The sequence below is a fragment of the Lycium barbarum genome, chromosome 6, assembly GCF_019175385.1.
Source record: "Lycium barbarum isolate Lr01 chromosome 6, ASM1917538v2, whole genome shotgun sequence".
NCBI classification, from domain to species: domain Eukaryota; kingdom Viridiplantae; phylum Streptophyta; class Magnoliopsida; order Solanales; family Solanaceae; genus Lycium; species Lycium barbarum.
The window spans coordinates 116,155,263-116,182,394 of record NC_083342.1 but is presented as its reverse complement, the minus strand read 5'-3'; the positions used below and the strand labels follow the sequence as shown (position 1 = coordinate 116,182,394).

At 34.1% G+C, this 27,132-nt stretch overlaps 1 protein-coding gene across 1 annotated transcript; it reads left to right on the top strand.

Annotated features, from left to right (window-relative positions):
- Nucleotides 1–586: 586 nt before the first annotated feature.
- Nucleotides 587–8,743, top strand: LOC132645733 (plasmodesmata-located protein 8). The gene is made up of 4 exons (XM_060362893.1): nucleotides 587–1,139; nucleotides 1,367–1,668; nucleotides 8,015–8,122; nucleotides 8,469–8,743. Exons 1-4 carry the CDS (start codon nucleotides 652–654, stop codon nucleotides 8,471–8,473), a joined length of 903 nt encoding a protein of 300 aa, XP_060218876.1. The 5' UTR covers nucleotides 587–651; the 3' UTR covers nucleotides 8,474–8,743.
- The last annotated feature ends 18,389 nt before the right edge of the window (nucleotides 8,744–27,132 follow it).

The following is a 27,132-nucleotide window of genomic DNA, read 5'->3' as shown; positions in this document are numbered from 1 at the left end:
ACTGATTCCTATAGAATTAATTTGAAGTAACAAAAGCGGGATAATCTAGAATCCACCTGCTATACCTGTATAGTAAACAATTAACTAAAGTTCTTTGTTCAGTATTTTACTAAAAACCATATCATAAGTACTCGCCAGGGTCTAGGATTGGTTTATCCCTATAAAACAATAGAGTCCCAAAGATACCAAATGTGCACAGAGTAAAAGCGCAAAAATGTTTTTTTATTTATTAAAAAAAACCACTTTAATTTATTCAATTTAACTATTTTCCTCGAAGTTCACAAAATCAAATTAAAGCATCCAAATCAAAAAGAAGAAATTGCACGAATCCCCTTCAAATGGGGTGGTCTTTAATTTTTGTCCTTCAAATGGACCGGCGGTCTTTAATATTTGTCCTTTAGCAATCGAATATCAAATTTATGCTTAGAGGCTAGTGGACATAAGTTCTTTAGTCATGAAGCATAACTCATGGAATATTATGATGCTAAAATGTAAGCTTATGCATGCCCTGCGAAAAAAATGTTTGTTATGAGGGCTAAATATTAAAAAAAAGAGCACAAAATAGGGCATAAGTGCCAATGACCCAACCAAAAAAAGAACAATATAAAAGGAAGACAAATTTCATAAAATCCCAGAAAGGAGAAAACAGAAATGCTGATCATCACAAACCTTCCACAACACTTGTTACCTTTATTCAAACTCTCTTCTTCTCTTTCAATTTTCTTCCTCTACTTCTTCTACACTTTCCTACTCTTTACGACAACCCCTAATAATCACCTTGTTAAAGCTCACACTTTTATCTATGCTGGTTGTTCACAAGACAAATATGAACCAAATTCTCCTTTTGTTTCAAGCTTAAACTCTCTACTCTCCTCAATAGTTATCTCCTCTTCTCAAACTCTTTACAATAGCTATGCTCTTGGAAATGACAGTGCAGCCCCTCAAGAATCGACTATTTACGGTTTGTACCAATGTAACGGTGACCTACAATTAAAAGACTGCTCAACATGTGTGGCAAGTGCAGTTGGCCAAATGAACATAGTTTGTCCTTACAATTTTGGGGCTATTTTGCAATTAGATGATTGTTATGTGAGATACGAGCACGAAGATTTTCTTGGTAAATCGGACACGAGTTTAAGGTACTGTTCTTAAAGAGAGACACTTTTATTTGTTTAATTATACTATCAACACATACGCTTCATCACGTGTGAGCCTGATTCTTTTTGTCATGGCCAAGCACATGAAAAAACACCTGAAAACACGTCTTGCTGCTGTGATAGCATGTTGAAGTGTGTGACAGTCTAATCTAAAAGCTTAAACCGTTAGAGAGCGCACACTTTTATTTACTTAATTATATTTTCAACAGGTATAACAAGTGTAGCAAGAATCAACTTCGAGGAGATAGTGAATTCGTTAGGCATAGGGATCAGGTTCTTGCTGATTTAATGCAAGGTGGTGGTGGGGTGGCAGGTTTTAAGGTTAGCAGTTCGGGTTCGATTGAAGGATTTGCTCAGTGTTTGGGTGATTTGAGTCCGGAAGATTGTTCTGCTTGTGTTTCTGAAGCTGTTATGAAGTTAAAGGACATGTGTGGTGCTGCTGCTGCTGCTGATGTTTTTTTGGGTCAATGTTATGCTAGATACTGGGCTTCTGGTTACTCTCACTCCTCCGGTGAGTATTTAACTTCTGTACGCTGATAGTATAAAATGATTATCTAAAAAAGATTTACGAGTAACTCTATTCATGAAAAATAGAATTAATAACTTAGAGACAAGGTAAGTTATCTGCCACATTAACCGATTAAAATATATTAACAGTTTAAAAGCTCTTTGCACTATCTATATAGTATAAGTTAAATTCCATTGTTTTCCTTTCATTTTTTAGAGTGATACAAGGTTGGCGGAAGAGTTTTTTGCTGGTTTATTCAATAGGAAAGTTAAACTTGAAACTCATGCATGATATTAAAGTGTGATACTCATATTATAGGTTTTTTTTTGTTATCTTGTGAATTGTAGTTATATACAAAAAAATTAGTTATTCAGTTTATGGGGATTAAAACTTTCAATTTGAATAAGGGAATTATACTATTGCGTAAATTCGATATAAAACCATTTTTTAGCGTCACAACTCCTTACGTTTATTAGTAATTTTGTGGGAATTTCCTTGAATTTATTTCTTTTTTAATTACTTCAGCTTTATTTCTTTTGTAATCGGTTTTGTGTTTCTAATTAGCAAATTCTTCTGAATTTATCCGCAAGGGTAAGGGTTCAAGCATTTCTCCTTTAGTTATATAATGCAGGATAAAAAAAGAATCACTCACATTTTTCAAAAACAGATTATATAAAAATGTTCCTACCGCATAAAGTTAGGAATAATTCACTTTATTTGATATCTCAAGGGAATTTGGCCGCCATTATGTCTCTTTTTGTTTTTGAAGTTGTTATTCCCTCTTTCTTTTATGCTTCACCTGCCACTTTGTTCCTATCGCACATAAAGCGCCTTTATATCATTTCAAGATGGCCTCAAGTAGCATTTGTGCAAGAAAGTAGATCAAAACCCCTACATAAAACAGAGTTCATAGTCATATCTTCTATGATTTGCCTTAAAAGTAGCACTTCAATATTGCCATTTAAAAACGGTAAGTAAGAAAAACCTAGAAGCAGCCATCTTGAAAGAGCGCATAATAATTCATTGATCAAGCAATCGTGTATCGAAGATGAACGGGGCCAACCGATATGCCAAATTAAGGCCTCATTTGTTTGCATTTAATGGAGGTCTGAATCTGAATGGTTCAGATCTTATACTATTAAATGCATTTGTTTATATTAAGATCTAAAAATTTATTTGGTCTGAATTAAAGGTGTTAACCGGTTCCAACCGGAACCGGACCGGTAACCGGTTAGTTAACCGGCCGGTTCCGGTTTACCGGTTTTAAACTCCAAACCGGAACCGGTCCGGTTTGGAGTGCTTAAAATCTTTTTTTGTTTTTGTTTTTTGTATTATATATATATATATATATATATATATATATATATATATATATATATATATATATATATATATATATATTATAGTATTTATTTGTATATTGTAGGTATATTTACATATGTTATACAACTTTATAATTAAAGTTTAAATATTTACTGACTAACAACCTAACAGCAAGTCAGCAATACAGAATAGTGCTTTTCGTATACATATATATGTATAACTTACATATACTTATATATATGTATAACTTAATATATATACTATATATATGTATAACTTATATATACTATATATATTTATATACTTATATATATGTACTATATACTATATATACTTACTTATATACTATATATACTATTTTTTCTATATATACTTATATATGTTTAAGTATACTATATAACTTAATATACTTATAAGTATATTCTTAGTATATTTTAGGTATATTCCTAACTTAATAAAAGTAAAAATATGAACACAAGTAAATAGAAGAAAGCTCAATGAGCCATATATTTTATTCATTCTTGGATAACATTTATTTGCAAGTTGTATTTTTTTTTAACTTGCAAATAATACATGAGTTGTACAAAAATAGCAGAATAATAAAATCACCAATTTTGAACCATTTCGTTAATTTCCCCCACATCATATTCGGTCATGGAAATATCTTCAAAGTCTTCCATTTGGTCCGGTCCACTAGCTATCAAATCTTCAATTTCTTCCTCTTCGCCTTCCTCCGCTTCTGAGTTTTGGTTGCGTCGCTCCGATCTAATCCAATCTCGAATGCACACTAGTACTTGCAAGCTAAAGCCGGATAATGAATGTCTATGGTCTCCAATTTGCTGTCTTCCTTGGCTAAATGCGCTCTCCGAAGCCACGGTTGATACTTGAACCGTAAGGATATCTCGAGCCATTCTTGAAAGTACCGGATAGCTTGCCTTGTACTTCTTCCACCATGCTAAGACGTCCACCTCATCCAGTTGGTTGATATACACATTTGGCTGCATCAAATAAAAGTTATATTCATCAAAGTTTGCAGTAGAAGAAGAAGTTGGCTGTGAATGTAAAACTTTTAAACCCGACAAGCCCTTTTTGCTACTCTGAGAAGTAGTAGGGCGTGGAGCAACGGGTGTAGCACGTTCTTCCAAACTAGAATAATGAGTAAAAAATTTTCTAAACTCATCATTAATAGCGAGATCGGCTTCAGCTAAAGATGGTTGAACTCCCTCTTCAATTTCTAAAAATGTATAAATTTGACTAACCAAATTTTTAGTATAAGACACTTTTAAATAAGGATTTAAAAGGGAACCCAATATAAATAAAGTTGGGATGGGAAAATATACTTCTTAAATTTGATTATTATTTCAAAAATAGCCACTTGATAATCGGGTTTATATTTATACTCTTGTAAAACTCTAGCTATTTCCGCTAAGTAGGCTAAAATTCCGGTTACCGTGGGATAAAATTGTCTAGAAAAAGCAAGAGTTGCATTATAAAAATTTTCTAAGAGTTCAATACATTCTTTAACATCTTCCCAATGCCTAAAAGTTAACCAATCCTCACTATCAGTATTATATTTGTTGTGAACTTTTTGTATGAGAATCCTATACTCATATGCTTGTTGTAGCATAATGTAAGTGTAGTTCCACCTAGTCTCAATTTCTACTTAAATTTTCCTAGGTCTAACGTTATTTTCCACACAAGCATTCTTAAAATCTCTAATTCTTCCCCTATTAGCATTACAAAAAAGAAACGCAACAGCATTTCTAACTTTTTGAACATAATCATCAAAATGCACAAGACCATCTTTAACAATTAAATTTAAAATGTGACAATTACATCTTACATGAAAAATATTTCTTAGAGGAGGGTTTATTTCTCTTTTTAAAAGACCAATTGCCTTTGTATTATTAGAAGCATTATCTAAAGCAATACAAAGTGTTTTTCTATAAATGTTAAAAAATCTCATTATAGTAGACATTGAATCGGCTAAAAATTTTCCATCGTGACGACCTTTTCCTTCGTCATATAAAAAAACTATAATTCTTTTTTGCATAACCCAGTTGTCATCAACCCAATGACATGTAATAGCAAAAAAATCTAAATGGTTAATACTAAGACCCAAATCAGCGGTAAGACAAACATTACAATTTAAAGAATTAAATACATGGCGCAAATAAAATCTATATTTTTTAAACAAATCTATAACATCGGCTCTACAAGTACTTCTAGGAATACCCTCAAATAACGGGTTATACCAACGTTGAATGTAAGTAACAAACCCCAAACCCGAGGGAAAGGAAAATGGTAAACAATCATAAGCTACCATTTTAGCTATTTCTACGCGTTCTTTTTTCTTGTCATACTTAAAATTTCTACCGATTCGTGGGTCTATCGTCATTTGAATCCCCCCCACATTTGAACCCGTTTGTTCTCCCCAAATATCCATATGTTTGGTTCTCATATGACCATTTAGTGTACTTGTTTCACCATCCTTACCAGTTCCTTGCTTAAAACTAAATACTTGTCCACATAGGGTACACGTAGCTGTTTGGTTTTCCCTATTCTTAGTCATAAATTTTCAAACTTTAGTTGTTGGCTTACGAGTTCTAGGCGGTTTGTCTTGTGTATGTGATTGTGCAGGACATGTATCTCCTATGGGATTTTCGGGGGGTTGTGTTTCATCATCATCATCTAAGTCTTCATTAAAAGTGTCGGTAAAATGTTGTTGCATTGCCTCATGACCTAAAAGTGGATTATTTCCACCAACATCAATACCTAAATTAGGTGTTTCTTCCACAAATGTTTCCTCATTAAGCGCGCCCCTAACAGTACGACTACTACTACCGGCACCACGTCTTAACCTCTTTACATTATTAAATAGAATTAATTTAAATCACGATCAAATAAATCACAAGAAAATAAATTACAACAAATTAAATTGCTAGAATTAAATTGCGTAAATTAAATTGCGAAAAATAAATTGCTAGAATTAAATTGCGAAAAATAAAGATAGAGTTGGAACGAAGGTACCAAATTGCCGGATTAATTTCCAACAAAGTGAAGGCGGCTAGAATTGCAAATCCACCAAAGCTACTTCGGATTGTTGCAAAATCACCAACTCCACCAACAATATTATAATTGCAAAATTAATAATTGAAAGTTGAAACTATAATAAGACTTTGTGGCTAATTATTGCAAAGAAACTATAATTGAGAGATTGAAATTTGAGAAAAAGATGAAGAAGAGTGAATTGATGTAAATTAAAATGAAAATCAAGAAGGGTTTATATAGGGGTGGGGATGGGTTAAAGTGTTAAAAAAAAATTGGGAGGCCAAAAATTAAAAAACTGACCGTTTGGCAACGGCCATTTTTGCAAATGGACCGTTGCCAACGGTCCATTAAGGCCCAACGGCTCTTTCCTTTTTTTTTTTTTTTTTTTTTTTTTTAAATTTTCACCGGTTAAACCGGTCCGGTTCCGGTTTTACCGGTTTAACCGGTTCCGGTTTCCAAAATATTGGAACCGGACCGGTAAACAATTACACGGTTAACCGGAACCGGTTCTACCGGTTCCGGTTACCGGTTAAAACCGGTTAGCCCGAACCGGTTGCCACCTTTAGTCTGAATAGGTCTTAATCATTATGATCTTGAACAAAGTCTGAACATCATTAAAAGGTACTTTTTTTATGAATAATTTTTACCACCGGCTCCACCCCAACACCTCCACTCACCAACAACACCACCCCAACCCCTAACAACCCACCCACGCACCCACCCACCATCACCACCCAAACCCCACCCCCTACCACCCCCACCCTAACAACCCACCCACCATCACCACCCTCACCAACACACCACCACGACTCACCCCACCACCACCACCATCCCTCCCCCCCTACTCACCACCAACACCATCCTAATCCCCCCCCTCACCACACCACCCACCACCCATACCCCACCTAACCCACCACCACACACTTACCCCACCCACCACCACTACAAAGCATCTCCACCATCACTAGCGAACATAAATGTTTCATTTTTTTTGTCAAATAATATTTTTGTTTTATTAAATTTTTATTTAGTTACTTTTTTATTTGAATTGTATATTTATTTTGTTTAAATAAATATGTTCTGCACATTCAGATGTTGAAAAACAAACATTCTTAATCATTCAGTATTCAGATGTAAAGACAACATCTTAATCATTCAGATGTGCATTCAGATTCAGACGTCTTAATCTTAATGAAAACAAATGAGGTCTAAAGCTCTTAATGTCAAGGTAGATATTGTTGAGCTTCAGTCATCTCCGTAATTACATGAGTAACCTTTTCTCAAAATACGTTATCTCTGTAATTATGTTAGTGGCCTCTTTTCATCCAAAAAGATTAAAAAGGCGATGAGCTGGGACTCAGGAGTGCATTAATTTTTTAATGAATTCGGACATCGACCAATTCATTTTAAAAAAAGCCAGCATATAATACGTTTCGACACTATATAAAAGTTCTATAAATCACAATTTTATATGATTTAAAATATTTAGAAAAGTGTTTCAAAATTGTTTAATAAATTGTTTGACTCGTCAAGTAATAAAAATATCATATAAAAATCGATAAGACTTGACTAGAAAAAACATCTCTTATTTTAACTTATAACTTTATTGTTAGAATTTAGTTGACCTTGATCCACTGAAATTTTTCATGTTTTTTTTTGGGGGGTGGGGGGGTACCCTTGCCCGAGGAAATTTACACTGTATAGATATGTATATCAGTATTGACACTCCTTGACACAAGTTGTAGACTTAGCACAGTGGTAAGGGGTTGCAAAACCTCCCTAAGGTTGTGAGCCTGGATCACGACAGATCTATATTTTTTGACACCCCTTAGTATGAATTCTTGCTCCGCCACCCGGGTGGTTGTGGGGGGTGTTGGATTTCGCTAAACATAACAAGAGAACATTATCTTAGAGTCTTTATGCAAATTTCTTTATATTTAATGTAAGAGCTAATTGTGTGTACCTATGTGAACAGATCCATCCAACGATGACGTAGCAGGGAAAACAGTAGCAATAGTCGTAGGAGTATTAGCGGGTGTTGCTGTTTTCATCGTTCTTCTCTCCGTTTGCTGCAAGTCTCCAGGTAAACTTCTATACATTCTTTATGCTGTGCCCAAATTAATTTTTTCTTATCGAATTTATGAGTATACATTACAAGAGAGATTCAACAATGGGTTCGCGATTTCGAGTTGAATGCAATACTTAATTCATAATCGAATTTCTTATATAAAGATTAAGAATAGATAAAGTTAATCAGTATAGATATTTAATTACTTAATACATCTCTTTATTCACATTGTCATAATTTGAATCCTTCATCGTACCAGAGATAACTTCATTATACACAATTTTTGGTCTGCCACGTGGGCTGTGCTCTCAATCTCATTACAATGTTTTAAATTTGTATCTTTCTTGATTAATCTTTGTAGGGTAAATTGAGAGAAGGGAAGCTTAAGCATGGTTCAAGGAGGTGGAAGGTGGATTTCTGTGGGTTCGTTTGTTAGGAGCAATTATGAGTTTCACCACGAGTTTCTTTTTGTTAATTTATTAAATGTGTTATAAAATAAAACTATTAAGTAAATACACAGAGGAAATATGTAGAGAGAATATGTAGAGGGATATCAGATTATATTACTTCTGCTCTTTCAACATTGCATCTGTGCATCCTATTTATAGGAGCAACAAGACATGGGATATTTTGAGATATTTTGGAATATTTTGGGATATTTATAACTTAATGGATATCCACTACTTAGGATATTTATAACACTCCCCCTTGGATGTCCATTAATAGATGATGTACCTCGTTAAAATCTTATTAAAAAAAAAACCCTGTGGGAAAAAGTCCTAATGAAGGAAAAAGAGTGCACATATCTAGAAATACGCTTTGAGAGCTGCCTCATTAAAAATCTTACCAAGAAAACCCAATGGGACAAAACTTGGTTAAGGAAAAAAGAGTACTACGCGTATTTCACTCCCCCTGACGAAGACCAAGATTCAGATGTCGGAGTCTTCGCATTCCAATCTTGAATATCATCTTCTCAAGAGTTGAAGTTGGCAAAGATTTAGTGAACAAATCTGCAGGATTGTCACTTGAACGGATTTGTTGCACATCAATATCACCATTCTTCTGGAGATCATGTGTGAAAAATAACTTTGGTGAAATGTGCTTTGTTCTATCTCCTTTTATGAAACCTCCTTTTAATTGAGCTATGCATGCAGCATTATCTTCATATAATATTGTGGGTATTTTTGTATCACACTTCAAGCCACATCTGTCTCTGATGAAATGTATCACTGATCTCAACCACACACATTCTCTACTTGCTTCATGAATAGCGATTATCTCAGCATGATTTGAAGAAGTAGCAACAATGGACTGCTTGGTCGATCTCCATGATATAGCAGTACCTCCGCATGTAAACAAATAGCCCGTTTGAGATCGAGCTTTATGTGGATCAGATAAATAACCTGCATCTGCATAACCAACAAGATCTGTACTACCTTTATTAGTATAAAACAGACCCATATCGCTAGTTCCCTTCAGGTATCGCAATATATGCTTAATCCCGTTCTAATGCCTCCGTGTAGGAGAAGAGCTATATCTTGCTAGCAAATTAACAGAAAATGCTATGTCAGGTCTTGTAGCATTAGCAAGATACATAAGTGCACCTATTGCACTAAGATATGGTACTTCAGGACCAAGTAGCTCTTCGTTTTCTTCCTGAGGTCGGAACGGATCTTTGTTCACTTCAAGTGAGCGAACAACCATATGAGTACTTAAAGGATGCGCATTGTCCATGTAAAACTGATTTAAAACTTTCTCAGTATAGGCAGATTGATGTATAAAGATCACTTTTGCGAAATGTTCAATTTGCAGACCAAGACAGAGTTTTGTCTTTCCGAGATCTTTCATCTCAAATTCTTTCTTCAAATATTCAATCGCCTTTTGGAGCTCTTCTGGAGTTCCAATGAGGTTTATGTCATCAACATAAACAGCAAGTATAATGAACCCTGATTTTGTTTTCTTAATAAAAACACATGGACAAATGGCATCATTTATCAAGTACTCACTTAGGCGATTATACCACATACGCCCTGATTGTTTTAAACCATATAATGATCTTTGTAATCTGATTGAATACATTTCCCGAGACTTTAAACCAAATGCTTCAGGCATTTTATATCCTTCAGGAATTTTCATTTAAATTTCATCAAGTAAGCCACATAGGCCGTGACAGCATCCATCAGTATAAATAATGTGACATCTTCTGTTGTTTGGACTGCTAGCCCAATAAACATTACGTTTACCAAGATGGATCATTTTACTTGGTAATTATTCTACGTCAACATGCTTTAAGAGACGTAGAAATCAAATCCTCACAACCTTATACAATATTGTGCGCTATATTGTATATTGTCGACAAGATATCATGTTGTATCGGTTCGCAATTCGACATAACTTACTGAGATCTCATCACTTCATTATTTTCAGGTACCTGAACCTCCCATAAGGTTTATGAAGTGTTATGTCGTAGCTCTTCAAGAGCACATTGCCTTCTTATTATGATCATTTGCTCCTCCCTTTTTCAAGGATTATTTTATTTGGAACCGATTGGTCTACCATGCTCCATGCACGCTGTAGATTTTGTCCTTCAGGGACATTAAGAGCATTTTGCAAATGAAATATGAAATAGTTGGGTCAGCAAATGCTTCCAGCATTTGACTTGAATTATCTGAGGATCATACTGATGATAATTCACAACATATTTCTTAACTGCTTATTCTCTCCCCCTTATTTTAGTGACATATGTCCCCATTTTCTTTGGGAAAATCCATCTGTGTGCATCATGGTATATCCATTAATCATGTACCGCACATCAAATGCTAAAAGATGGAAATATCTAGTTCCTGACCCTGAACCAAATATGAGGGGAGAATTTATCAAAATTTATTGATTTGAAGCATACAAGTGCTGTTGTATGCAATATATCATATCTCAGACCAACATCTGAAACTCTGTTCTCATAAGCAATGGTTTAGCTGTATTATGGAGGCATCCAATGCCAAACCAACTTAGATATAAACCAGCATTATCAAGATGATTGTCTTGATTACATATTCTGAAAATTGTGCTTCCAACTCAATTATTTTGAGCAAGCAACTTTGTAAATGTCAAACTGCCAGTTGACAATAAACATACATGTGACTGTCTTAAATAGATGCATCTATTTAAGACATCACATTGCAGGTGAAGGGGCCCACATTCACCTTTTATATTTTTCAGAATTTTGAGGATTCAGTCCCAACATTAGCTGGTGTAATCAATTTATCATGAGAACAAGCAACACAAACAAATTCTTGAAGAATCTTCTAGTTCTTCAATATGTTTTTAATACCCAATTAGCACATCATATTTAAATCAGGACGATCAAAATGGTCTTGTCAACTGATAAAATTATCTGTACCCGTAAACTTCAAGTTTACTATGATGAGTGCTATTTCTTTTAATAAACTTCTGGTTTACTATTGCATGAAATTTTATGTCAAAACTTCTGGTTTATTGTGACATGCGATCTCATCATGCTCGGGTAACGCTTTACACACGTGTCCCTACCCGTAATAAGTTGGAGATATTCAATCTTCCAATCATCTGTAGTCTCAATATGATGATCATTTTTCTCGCTAGTAAACTTCAGGTTTACTATAATTTATTTTCCGATCGAAATAATTATGATCTGAGATGAATGGTACTATCATATATAAGCTCTTCGAGAGACATCAATTTGTTCACCTTAATCATATATTATTTGGACACTGCTAGTGTCATGATACTTGTAAATAAATAATTAGCTCTTTTGGAGCCTTTGATCATTAATTTCTATTACCAAATATTTCTTAAATACTTCTGGTACCATTAAAGCAAATTTCGACACTACTGATGTCACGAAATAAACATTGAATTCTAAACTTCAATATTTCAAACATCTCCTTCAGGGAGATTCATCATTAACTGAGTATTTTGTATCTAAGCTCAAACACATAATAATCAAATCCTTCATAAAGAAATATATTAATTGTTATTTTCTTCAAGGAAATCAATAACAACTAACCATAATGTATTAATGTGGTTATAGGAGAAAACATTCTACTCTACTTCCTTTTGCCTTAGAAATATGTTTCGACGTACGACAGGTACATGTAGCAATGTCTGAATTTCATACCACCAGAATATAACATCTACATTCCTTGTATTTTATCCCTCCAGGAGATAAGTTGTGGTATTTGTTCATTCACTTCGGGGAATGAAACCTGATTATTTAAATGTGCTATAAATACGACGCTCATCAATAACTCGTTATTTTGCTCAAACACAAGAAAACATTGCTTCAAAGTATTTCTCAGATATTTTGGTAATTTTTTCTGCTTCAGGAGTAAAGTTTCAGAGTTTTACTGCTTCGGGAGTAAAGTTTCAAGTTTTACCACTTCAGGAGTAAAGTTTAAAGGTTGACTAATTCAGGAGTAAATTTCTGAATTCTACTACTTCGGGAGTAGATTTCAGAGTTGTTTCAGGAGTAGAATTAAAAACCTTACTACTTCAGGAGTAAAATACATAAGCTTACTACTTCTGGAGTAGAATTCAAAGTTTGCTACTCGTGGAGCAAAATTATGAGTTTAGTACTTCGGGAGAAAAGCATATAATATTCAGAATATTTCTTCTCAATTATTCTACCTCTTCTGGAGATGGATCATGATATTTTCACAATCAAATGCACGTTTATATTTATAGGCTTTACCACATATTATCACATTCACTTCAGGGATTGGATCTATATTTATAACATTTATCAAAAGTTTTAATTCTTCAGGAATAAAACATAATTATCTGAACGCGCCTTAAGCATATCAAATCGTGATAGCTTATAGCCTCTTTTAAGATATTGCTACTTCAGGAGCAAATCGAGGCATACATTTAATGTGGAGAATTTTTCTCTAACACATCTTCAATCATAAACACAATAAGCCCGTAAAAATATTACCACTTCTGGTGTTCACGGATATAAACTCATTTAATCATTTCATATTTGCGAACTAACCTTCCAGTAGAATATTGGCATAAGGCCTTCAGCAACTTTGGTTTCAAGATATTTTGGCAAAAAGAGGCCGAAGTGTTATATTCCATAGTAATATTTAAAAAAAGAAAGGCCATGTTTCTTACTACGTTGATGGTGAGCTTCTCCCAAAAATCAGTTTAAAATTTTCGTAGTTGTTAAAGTCAACAACAATCAACCATCAAAACAAAGATAGAAAAATACTTGGAACATGTTACTTGAACTGTTTAGACTAAATAAGTACTGCAAGTCCTTTACTTTATCTCCAGTGAGGCAACGACTTGTACTCAGTGTAATTCCAAGAATTGCACCTTCGAGGCTTTCAAAGTATTTGCTCAAGATGGCTGAGGCTCGTGCTGATAACGTGTTATAAAATAAAACTATTAAGTAAATACACAGAGGAAATATGTAGAGAGAATATGTAGAGGGATATCAGATTATATTACTTCTGCTCTTTCAACATTGCATCTGTGCATCCTATTTATAGGAGCAACAGGACATGGGATATTTTGAGATATTTTGGGATATTTTGGGATATTTATAACTTAATGGATATCCACTACTTAGGATATTTATAACAAAATGCAAATTGTTGGTGTGTGAAGTTCTATTTGTTTATAATTCGGAGCTATCAAGAGTCCACCTACTTTAGTTAATTTATACTAGACACGATCTTTTAATATATCCAAAGTTGAATTTTATCTTTTGGCATATATAAAACAGTAATATCAGCATTCAGCAGTGACTGATTACACCATCTTTGGCATAACGAATCGCAATCCTTTGTCAGCCAATTCCATTTCAATGAGACAAACTTTAGTGGGAATTAATTAGTCCTTTTCTTATCGAATGCAGAATTCAGCATATTGTTAGATTCTTCTACAATATTAACTAGGGAATAGCTTTTCTTCCATAGATTAAGACAATTTCCATTTTATGAGCTGATTTATAAGGTTGAGTTAGGTTTATTGTTCATACTAGTGAATTAGCTCGCGCTTCGCGAGATCGTTAAAGAAAATTATTTATGATTGAATTTATTGTTATAATTATTATACAAAACTAGTATTTATATATTCTTTTGATCAAGTTTAACCCCATCTCTTTGAGTGAATTCATAGCCTTCCAAGTTCCATCCATTTCCTGCACTTATAAAAAACAAAAGACAGTCAAAAACAAAAACAAAAAAAATCTAGACTTGATGGAATGTGACGGGGAATGGAGAGACATTGTATCCACTTACATATATAGAAGCATGTGCCGAATGATATGAGTCATTTTAACTTCTCATTAATTAAAAGAATACTTTCAACCTTCATTTCTTCCGCGTTTTAAATATGAAGGCGTAAAACCTTCACCTTCACAAAATACACTATATACTTTTTCTCAATAATTTCAATAATATAAAAACTCTGATTACAATGCAAATGTTTTCTCAATACATGAATTTAGATAATTAATCAAGATAATGTGTCTTATATGATAAAATAATGACATATCTTGTTATGTCATTAGCCATAATTGGATGATATCATGTATCAAACCAAAAAAAAAATGATATTTATCATATTGAACGGTTCAATTTAGAAAAAGAGAGAGAAAATTCAACACAACATATAGTTTTGTTAATATTAATTTAAAAATTAATATAAAAAACATAAACACAAGGAAGTTTTGTCCCTTTTCATTGTTTTCATCCTTGGTATTATATTCTTTATTCAATCATTTTTTGATTTATATATATTTGAGAATTATTTTATTTTCAAAAGGTATAAGATAAAGGAAAATTAGAGAAGATACTACGCTTAAAATTCTAAATGAAAATAGTGAAAGTATCACTTTTTAATATATTGAAAGAAAATATTTAAGATAACTTTTAATTTTTTAATGGTTTCTATAATATTGTTAAATCACAAGGAAACAAAATACAGTCAATTCCAAACAATTAAGGCAAACACATTAGGAAATAGGCTATTCATTCATAAGATTTAAACTATTATACAGAAAATAACACAAAATTACCATTTCCCAAAGTGAAAGAGACGTGGTTAGTTGTTCCAATTCTCATTCAAGTTCTTTCTTCAAAACCTTTAATCATGTCCATTCTTTCTAATAAATTCCTGCATCGAAATATAAAGAACAAATATTAGCAATATTACCAAAACACACACACATATAAGAAATAAAAAATTTCAAGCACAACATGTAAGAACGTCACAGACTATTTGATCACAAAGTTTCTCATTCAATTGTAAATTCAAAAATAGTACATCGAAAAATTTAACTAAGTCTTACATATCTGAAGAGGTACTTACATATATACATTTATGTATTTAGTGGGTAAATTTTAATTAAAAAAAAAAGAAAAAGGGTTCAAAACACACTCAAACTATGGCCAAAGTTGCCATAACATACCTGAACTTTGCGGGGGTCCTATGACCCCCCAGTACTTATTTTTTGTGTATTTTGTACGCCTTTATATGGTGACCTGTACAAGCGATTGTATCTACTCTCTTTGAGCGCGTAAGATTCCATATAAAAGTATATATAATACACAAAAAATAAGTCCAGGGGGGTCATAGGACCCCTGCAAAGTTCATGCGTGTTATGGCAACTTCAGCAAAATCTGGGCAGCAAATTACTGTTCATCTTTTTCATAGAGAACTGGACTGAAATTTGATCCTAATGCACTTTAAATCTCAAGCAAACATCACCAAATTTCAGATTTGAATTCGTCTCGACGTTCCGGTTCTTTTGATATATCACCCACTCGAAATGAAGCTCATTTGCGGCAACCCGAAAATTCAAGTTCGAAGCTTCAAGCTTTGTTCATGGCAGTCATGGAATCGTTCAGTTCTTCTTCACGTTCCAGACGTCTTCTAAGCTCGAGTTCAGCTTCAAACAATCAGCAACCAAGAATTTTATTCATCAAATCCGGAAATTAAAGACCTAGATCTGAAAGCTTCAAGTCGAAACTCGATGTCCCTAATGGAGTTTTTGTTTACTGGTTCTACTATCTTAATCCACTATTATTAATCATGTTTTCAATGTCGACAATGTCACAAATCCTATATAATATCGAAAAAGACCCGTTTGATTTGGTCGTTACAATGGGGTTTTTTTGGGTTTGAAATTTTGAAAAGTGGAGATATGAAAAATACCCAATTGAAGAATAATTAAATCTTTTAAACTCAACACAAAGGAAAGCAAAAGACATAAATTTTTGAACAGGCACAAACTCAACACAAAAGGCACGATAATTGAAAGAAAAATTAGCTCTAACGACTGGAAAAAAATTTGGTCACTATAAGTTCACTTATAACGACCGGATTCATCTCCCTTCGTTAAGAAGTGGTCGCTAAAAATCAAATTTCCTGTAGTGGAGCGTGTGCATACACTCAAACGAGTTTGGGTGACTTTGTCCATTTGAAAGCGTAGATAATACACAAAAAATAAGTCCAAGGGGGTCATAGGACCCCCGCAAAGTTCAGGTGTGTTATGACAACTTTGGCCATAGTTTGAGTGTGTTTTGAACCCTTTTCCCAAAAAAGAAAGAGGTGTAGATTTGAATCTTGCCGCAACACTCTCTCTCCTTCTCCTTAAACTTAATCTGCTCTAAACCAGTCCATGCAATATTATCTTCAGATCAATAGCAGTAAATGCTTGATCACTGATGATAGGATTTTATGTGTGTCTGCATGAAAAGAAGAAGCAAATCAGTCCTTCCAAAAAGTAATGAGCGTGTAACCATTGTTTTTCATAATAGACTTAAAAATTCACTTGAGGAATAATTTTAACAATATCTTTAAAACGAAAATAATCCAAATCAGCATATTCACAAATCAAGCAACCTGCAATAATCAACAAAGCTAAAGTTAATAAAATATAAAAAATCATAGAAAAAGTGGAAGAACGAAACACTAGAAACCGACACTCTAGCACATGTAATATTCCAATTTTCAATAATTAAATTAGCAAAAGCCTCAAACAAAGATCAACAATATAACATTCCCAACTTAGATTAATGGAAATGGGGGAAAAAAAAAGAATAATAACAGTTGACTTCTAATTTTAAGCATTTCTGGAAAAGGTTTCAAATACATTGCAAAACACAAAATCTACCTAAAAAGAAAATGGGAAGAAGAAAGGAAAAGATAGATTAAGAAGATTGTTTGTGGCAGGAAACGAAGGAATAGAACTATAGAAGGAATAGAGGAGATTTCAGGAAAAGAATTAATTTCTTCAGTTTCTAAATGACTCTGCCACTCTTCATTATCATTTATTAGAGCAATTCTTTATTGCCTCACATCCTCGTTCTTCACTTTGTAGGTAACAGTGCCCATACTATGACTCTTCGTTATTCTCAATTGTTTACTATAATTATTTATTGCCTTTACATAGGCTTTTAAATATAATCAATGAGAAGAATGATGCAAATATATATATATATATATATATAGATGGATCCTTAAAATTGAATTGAATGAGTAGAATGAGAGGAAGGTTCATTGCTTTTACTCATAATAAATTTAATACAAAGTAATCACAATAATTATAGGGGAAGTGATGGAAAAAATAATGACATTAAATGGTGAGTGAGTCTTTATTATGAGTGAGTGATGAAACCTTTAATATTTTATTTTATTTAGTAAAATATAAAAATGAAGAGGAAAATGTCAAAAAATTGAGAAAAAAAATAAATGTCAATGGAGGCCATAGAGGTGTCATATAGGATTGTCTATGTTTAGCTTTATATTATATATAGATTCGTAACATGATAGCAGAATTGGACACATTATTAATTACTCTTGGTTATTTTCATTTTAGGCGTCTATTTTATTTTGGCAATGCTACTGATGTCCAATCTGAGAAGTAATTGTTGACTACAATTTTGAAAATTTTATATTGTTTGTCCTTTTAAAAGAGTTATTATACATAAATAACATGTTAACTCCGTCTTAACTCTTCTTCCCCCGTGTTAATGCTGCGTTTTGTTTAGTGTTAAGAAAATTAAGTAAGTTACGGAAACAATTATAGTTTGGACTGTTCTAACAAGTCATATTTATTGTCTAGCCAATTATGGCTCGTAGCTAATAGTTTCTTGACATAGGGTGTATTCAATTCAAATGTATTCAATTTAGTTATATTTATTCGTAACTACTTTTATACTGTATACAGATAAAAACGAGGGCATGGATATCCTCGGTTTACCAACATAGAAGCTAGGTTCGGTTGGAGTCAGAACTATTACACCAGGTCTCGGGTTCTTGAGCTCGGATTGGAACGAGATGTCGGGACATGATAAGAAGACAGTTAATCACCATACGTGGGAGACCGAAATATCCGCCACCTGTAGCCGGATATTTCGGCACCGATCTTGCCATCAATTATTGAGGGATTTTGTGCCTTATTTAGATTTGTACTAGGGTTAGGACTCCTCTACTATATAAAGAGGAGACCCCCATTTATTTTGGCCAGTTTTTCTCACACGCACACCCATGTACTGAGGAGGCTATAATTATCAACGTTTATTCATCTTTCTAAGTTCTTCACCATTGTTCACTGTTCATTATCCGGCCACAATGGGTTGATCTCGGTTCTTCGTACCCGAGGCCGATCGATACTCATCGCGGTCAGATCTGTTATATTTCATTTTATTTCATCGTTTGTCACATAATCTAATGTTGTGTTAAATCAAACCACATATTCTTAGCACTGCGTACAAATTTAATTGTTTTCCATTTTAAGGGTAAACAACATTGTATTCAATTCGACTATATTCAAACAACAAAAAATTAAAAAAATACAGAAATATTCGGATGTATTCAATTCACTGTATTCATTCATAGTTACTTCTACATTATATCTAATGCATTGTATTCAATTCGGTTGTAGTCAAACAAAACAATTCAAAAAATACAAGCGAAAATACCAAAAAAATCTCCTTCGAAATACAGAAATTCATACAAAAAGACAAAAATATACAATGTATTTACACTAATAAATGAAGAAAACACTCAAATCTGATCAGATCCGACAAGAAATAATATACACCTAAATCTGAAAAATACACTCAGATTTGATAAAATTCAGTCGATTGGCCATGGATTCCGACCAGAGATGACGACTCTGTCATCGCCGTTGATACTCAGCCAACCTACCACCTTGAATTAACGTCGTTACTAACGCTGCGGTTCCTTCAAAATAAGTGCCAATAGGAGAGTTGTTCGCGAGCAGTGAATTTAAGAGGAAGAAAAAGAGGGAGGAGAAGAGAAATGATATTGAGATTTTTCTATATGAACAGAGAGATTGAACTGGAAACAAGGTTTAGTTGTCAAAGGTATTGTTATTCGTCCCAAAGCCTGAGCCTGAGATTCTCAGAAATACATAGCATAACTACGGTTGGTAATTAAATACATAGTATACGTACAGTAGGCAATTAATTTAAATTATAATTACTGTAGGTAAATACCTCTTAAATGTTATCTCACCATGTAACTAATCCTAGAAAATTCAGTTGTGATCTAATCCACTTCTATTGTGAATCCGATCCAAAGGTGTACTAAGTCCATATGATTGAGTGCCCCATAGACTTTAGCTCACACTTAAGCCAACACCAATTGCTTCTTATTGGGAAAATCATCCCTCATGTAAATAAGGCCCTATATCACTAAACATATAGGCATTTTTTTATTTACCAAACACAGCAAGATTTTATAATTTTTAGCAGATTGGAAAAAAAAAAGCCCTGATGCGCAACCTTCCTTTTCTCTTCAACCAATGCGTCCTCAACGCCAACGACCTTTCCTTCATCCGATTTCTACGATCCTGTGAGATTTTCCAACATGACCAACGTCATTCCTCCAAGAATGTTATTCGCGCATCTCAAAACAATAATTGAGGTCTTAAATACCAAAGGAGGAAAACCTTTGGCTAGCTCATTAAGTGTTTTATCTTAAATAACTACTGACACCCATATGTATTGCCAAGTTGTAGCATTTAAAAGTGTTGGAGATTGTTGAAAAACATAATTCAAAGTTGTAAGAAATCAAAATTGGTAATTTTTTTTAAAATTCATATCTAACTAAGATTTATAGACAAATTTATATAGAAATAGGTTTTTCAATTTATAGTCAAATAAGTTTCATATTATTATAAATAGGGGTATACTGGCTATTTTCATAAAAAGAGATATTCTGGAGATTATACAGAGCATTTAGAGATTCATAAAGTTTACAAATAAATTATTTTCCACGAGAGGTGGTTTCACCCACGATGTGATTCAACTTCTCATTTTAATTTTTTCCAAGAATTTGAAAATTGAAGAACCAAGTTGAAAAAAAAAAAAATTCTTATGTCAACCATTAAAGGAGTTCAAAGCTCAAGTTTGAAATATCGGTTTGCCGCAAACGAACTTCATTTCGAGTGGATAATATGTCAAAGGAACTGGAACATCAAGGGGAGTTCGAAAACTCAAATTTGGGGCTATTTGGGTAAGATCTGAGCTAGTTTTGAGCTGAATTTAGTCTTAGTTAACTGAGGATTGAAGTTACAGTCGAATTGTATCAAATTTGTATTAAGGTGGTATTATAATTGTGTGTTGAGTTGTATGAAAATCTACTTTAATTTTTTATGTTGCTATTGTTGTATTAAATTTGTATGAATATTGTATGAAAGTTGTATACGATGTTGTTGTAATTTTATTAACTTTCTAGAAACCAACATAAAGTTATAGAAAAATTATACAGTTATATAAATATTTCATACAAATTTTACACATGACATTGTGACCAGATACGAAGCTCAGAGCGAGATTCGAGGCGTGTTTTTTTCTAGAAATCTAACATGAATATTATACAGATTTCATATAGTTACATACATATTTCATACTGATTATATACAATTTTTATACACGAAATTGTGAGCAAAATTCTAAGCTTTGAGCGAGATTTGAAGTGTGAATTCGTATATGTTTTGAAAAAAAAAAAAAAAAAAACTTCTACTATATTTGGTAAACGGAAATCTACCTTTGTTAAATATGAGTCCTATTTTATATATGTAGGTTTTTTCCCCTTGCTTATTTAGACGAGAAAATAGTTCAATTTCACTATTTAAATTTTTTTTAGATTGAAGATTATTTTTGCAAGGGTTGGCTATCAAATCAAATCTGGATCCCAAATTCGTTAACAGTACTATTGAAAGCTCAATCAGCTAAACCAGAAAAGCCCAGTAAATAGATTGATTTGTGAAATCATTTTTTGTGCGGATTTCCCTTCAAAAGCACCGGTCTTTAATTTTTTCCCCTCAAAGTGGTAGTCTTTAATTTTTGTACTTTGCCTAATATCTCAAGATTCTGGGTTTGAACCCCAGCTCAATAAAAAATAAAAATAAAAAAGAAGAAGAAGAAGAAGAAGAAATTTCGCAACGTGCAAAACTCTACCTCATGCAGAATTTTGAATGCAAAACTCTACCTACATGTAGAATTTTGCCCTGCAGGTAAAGTTTACAAAACTCTACCTCACATGCAAAACTATGCCTGAAGGTAAAGTTTTGCATTCGGGTATAAGGCAAAGGCGGAGTTTTGGCATGCCTGAAGGCAAAACTTTACCTTAAGGTAGAGTTTGCCTCAAAACTGTACCTGATCAGGCAGAGTTTGACTCAAGCTCTGCCTGATTAGGTAGAGTTTTGAGGCAAATTTTGCCTGATCAGGTAGAGTTTTGAGGCAAACTCTACCTTAAGGTAAATTTTCAAACTCTGCCTGAAGGTAGCAAAATTCTGCCTCAAGCAGAGTTTTACATACTAATCTCTGCCTTGCGAATCCAAATTCTACCTTGCGATTTTTTTTAATGTTTGACTGAGCGGTGGTTCGAACCCGAAATTAAAGGGTTCTGACAAAGGACAAAAATTAAGGACCACTAATTTAATGGAGAAAAATTAAAGACCATCCCAAAATAAGGACATTCCTGCAAATTACCCAAATCCTTGTGAAATTGGTACTGTCGGTATATTGGGTCTGTTAATGAATGGGCAGGCCTTAAGCCGACACTTTCATTGCTCAAACTGGGCTACCAGGCCTTCTCACTGGAATCGTCATCATGGGCTTTGTTCCAAGGAATAGTAGTATATTGGCTCATTGGCACTTATGTTCTTATGATTTTGTGCTGGTATTTAATTTTCCCCCTTATAACAAATAATTTTTTCACGAATCATAAGTTTATATTTTTACATCATAATATCTGACAAGTTATGTCCGTCATGATTTAATTAAGAACGTATGCCCATAAAGGACAAAAATTTAAAACCAGCCCATTTGGAGGACAAAAAATAAAGACCAGCCCATTTGAAGGGTTAGTCGTGCAATTTCTTCTAGTATATATTGGTATGAAGGAAAAATGTTTATTAATTTAGAAGCTAATCTCTTTTTAACTTTTTTCTTTCGCTTAGCAGACAATCAACTTATACTAGTTTTCCTTTTCCCCCCATTTTTGTTCCCTTGGTGACTCGAACCCAAAACCTTCAGGTTGGAGGTGGAGGGTACTTACCATCTTATCAACCCCTTCGTGTCTCAATTTATACTAGTGAGAGGGGCAAGAGGTTATTTTACTTACAGTTTCAATGTTGATGGCAAAATTATGAGAAATAACTTTTTTCTATACAACTGCCAATCCTAAGAATATGTAGTTATTTCTTTTCCTTTAACTGAGGGAATGCAATGTTGTCCAGAATATAGCTAAGACAAGGATGATAATTATAATAATCGACTAATTCAACTATTAATCTTGATAAAATTAAGTTCACTTGCGTGTACCTTTTGTGCTGATAAAAAACTTTTTGAAAATGAAATATTACAGCGAAGTATGAGAATGAAAACATAAAAGAATCACTTTGCGTGTAATCAATCATACAATATCGTTTTCGTGTTTCTTTTTATTAGAATTGACACGCAGGGCTTAACTTAACATACTTCTATGTATGCTTTTCTGGAAAAAAGGTTTGTGAATTGGGATTTGGATGTCCTTCAAACAGCACAAAGGTATCCCGCATCAAATAAAACTAGAGGATCTAACCAGAAAATAAAAGTGAAAAAGAAAAGGATAATTTTTACAATATTGCTGAATATAAAACCAATGATTCTTTTGGGAACCAGAATGAAGGAGCAAATTTACTAGCTAAGAAGGAACCAAGCAGCACGAATGTAATATTTTTATTTATCTAACAGTTCCTCGGTTGTTTGCCAATTGCCATATCAGCCATAACTCATAAGGGAAGATAACTTAGGTATTATTTTTATTAGTATTATGGATAGCTCAAACCGGTGATGTGGCATGCCTTAATGATCAGAAAACCTATTATCTTTTCTCTAAAATTTCTAGCCATATTTCTTATAGTATTTTTTAGAATTTTCTGCACTCTATTCACAAAAAAAAAAAAAAAAAAAAGGAGTCCCTAATCTTTTATTATATAAACTAGATGACCTGTGATCGTGCTGAGCAAGTGCATTTTCATAATATTAGTATACAAAAGAGATCTGACTTTCGAGAAAGTAATTTCCTATCTGTTTTAAAAGAAAGCAGTACCATCAAGTTAATTATTACCATAATATGCTTCATATTATTTACATTTATTTGTGGAACAAAGTTATACTATTACATTGTTGAGCCTGCTAGAAAGACAAAAACTATCAGATTGTTCATGGCGGCCCAGCTAATATAAGAAGTGATTCTACACGTGGATAAAATCTAGATCGTGTTTCATCTTGATATTCCCTGGAAAAAAGAAGATCAAGCGTATGAATAAGTTAAATAACAATTACAAGTCACAACTAATAGAATATTTTCCTCAATGTTTTCCATTCAAGACCTAGAATATATACAGCAGGCATTGCCTATAATTAGGCTTAATCTAGGGCTACTAAATAGGTAATTAAATATATACAATACTAAAAACAATAACAGAATATATATTTACATATATAGCTTAACACACCCCCACAGTTGAAGCGGGAAGTTAACGGACACTGAGACTGTCCTGAAAATCTTCAAATAGAACACGCGGAAGACCCTTAGTAAACATATCCGCGATTTGATATCGTGATGGAACATGAAGAACTCGAACCTGTCCACGGGCAACCTTTTCCCGTACAAAGTGAATATCCATCTCAATATGCTTGGTACGTTGATGTTGCACCGGATTACCCGATAAATAAATTGCACTAACATTGTCACAACAAACAATTGTAGCCTTTTGAATCGGACAATGTAGCTCCAATAGCAAATTTCGTAACCAACAGGATTCAGATACTACATTTGCTACACCGCGATACTCGGCCTCAGCACTCGACCAAGAAAGAGTAGGTTGTCTTTTGGAAGACCAAGACATCAAATTATCACCAAAAAATACACAATAACCAGAGGTAGAACGTCTTGTATTCGGGCAACCACCCCAATCAGCATCAGTATAAGATACAAGAGATGATATCAAAGATGAATAGAGATGGAGGCCATGATCAAGCGTACCTTGAAGGTACCGGATAATGCGCTTTAGAGCTTGCATATGGTCAACTCTCGGATCATGCATATGTAAGCACACTTGTTGAACAGCATAAGAAATATCTGGTCGGGTGAATGTAAGATACTGTAGAGGCCCGGCAAGACTCCTATAAAGAGTGGGATCCTCATAGGTAGCACTAGAAGTAGCACTAACCTTTTCCTTTGTGTCAACAGGAGTAGGAGATGACTTGTATGAGGCCATTCCGGCCCGCTCAATTATTTGTTCGGCATACTTGCGCTGTGAAAGAAACATACCACCCTTATGTCGGGACACGGAAATGCCAAGAAAATAATTCAAAGGACCAAGATCTTTCATAGCAAATTCCGAGCTAAGAAGACCCATTATAGACACACAGAGAGCATTAGAAGAAGCAGTCATGATTATATCATCAACATACAACAAGATATAAGCCATGTCAGTCCCCTTGCGATAAATAAACAATGAGTTATCACATTTGCTATTTGAGAAACCAAGAGAAATGACATAGTCAGCAAACCGCTTATACCATGCACGGGGTGCCTGCTTAAGACCATATAATCACTTTCGCAAAAGACATATATAATCTGGATGGTTACGATCCCGATAACCCAACGGTTGATGCATATACACTGTTTCTTGTAGCTCACCATGAATAAAAGTATTTTTCACATCCAACTGATGAATTGGCCATGCTTTTGAAAGAGAGAGAGAAAGAACCGTACGAATCGTAGCCGGTTTCACCACCGGGCTAAACGTTTCGCCACAATCAATGCCAATCTGCTGAGTTTTTCCATCACCTACAAGACGGGATTTATGCCTCTCAAAAACACCATTAGATTTTTCTTTATGAGCAAAAATCCACATAGAACGAATAACATTCACATCAGGTAGACGGGGTACCAACTCCCACGTCTTGTTTTTAATGAGAGCATCATATTCATCATCCATGGACATTTTCCAATTCGGGTCACGAAGGGCCTCGACCGGGTTACGGGGCAAGGGAGAACGAGTAACCGAAGCCTGCAGAGCATATTTTTTATTTGGCTTAAAAATGCCCATTTGACTTCGGGTTACCATGGACGGCCGAATTGTGTGGGATGAAGTAGATGTTGGCTGTTGGGTCACGGATGCATGTAGAGAAGTAGGATTTGGGCTTAGAGAGATAGGGGAGCTGGTTTGGCTTGTTGAGGAAGGAGAAATGGTGGAATCTGGGCTCAAAGGAGGAGGCGAGTTGGTGGGATCTTGGCCACCAAGTTGAGTTTGGGCCATTTGTTCAGGCTGTTGGGCGGACTGGTGACCGTCCAAGGCATTGGATTGATTTTGGATGTGATGAAGAGTATAAGGAGAAATGTTATCACACAAAAAATCATAAGCATTAGAAGAAGGGGTATGCAACTTTGCAAATGGGAAAACATGCTCATCAAATACCACATGACGACAAATAATGATTTTATTGGAAGATAAATCATAACATTTGTAGCCACGATGATTCGAAGGATAACCCAAAAATACACATGGAGTAGCCCGGGGTTGCAATTTATTGATGGTAGTGGACGAAATTAAGGGATAACATAAGCAACCAAATACCCGAATGCGAGAATATGAGGGAACCCTTTGGTATAGAATTTGTAGAGGAGATAGATTTCCCAAAAGCTTGCTCGGAAGAATATTAAGAAGATATGTAGCCATTTGTAAAGGATGATGCCAATAAGAGGGAGGAAGGGATGCATGAGCAAGAAGAGTACGAGTGATATTATTTATAGTCCGAATTTTCCATTCGGCTTTACCATTTTGAGACGAAGTATGAGGGCAAGAAAGACGGAAGGACATGCCATTAGTTTTACAAAAATCCCAAAACAGACCATTGTCAAACTCCCTCCTATTGTCACATTGCACATTTTTGATATTACGTTCAAATTGGGTGAGTATGTGGGCTTTAAAAATTAAGAATTTCTCAAACACATCCAATTTTCTAGCCAACGGAAAAGTCCACAAATAATTAGAATAATCATCCAATAATAAAACATAATATCGATGTCCCATAGAACTCAAAATAGGTGATGTCCAAATATCACTATGAATAATATCAAAAGGCATAGAAGTGCTTGAATTTGAAGAACCAAATGGCAACTTAATATGTTTTCCGAAAACACAGGATTGACAAATATTAGAACTAGAACCCCGATTACAATCAATGCTTTTATTGAGCCTAAGAGCATCTAAGATAGGAGCACCCGGATGACCCAATAGATCATGCCAAAGTTTAGGAGAGAGGGCTGCAAAAGTTGAGTGGAGAGCTTGATTGTTGATAGAAGTGGTAAGAGGATAAAGATCACCCTGGCTATCACACCTCATTATTGGCATCCCCGTCTGAAAATCCTTCACAGAAAACCCAAAAGGATCAAACTCAACAGTCACATTATTATCAGTAGTGAATTTTCTAACTGAAATGAGA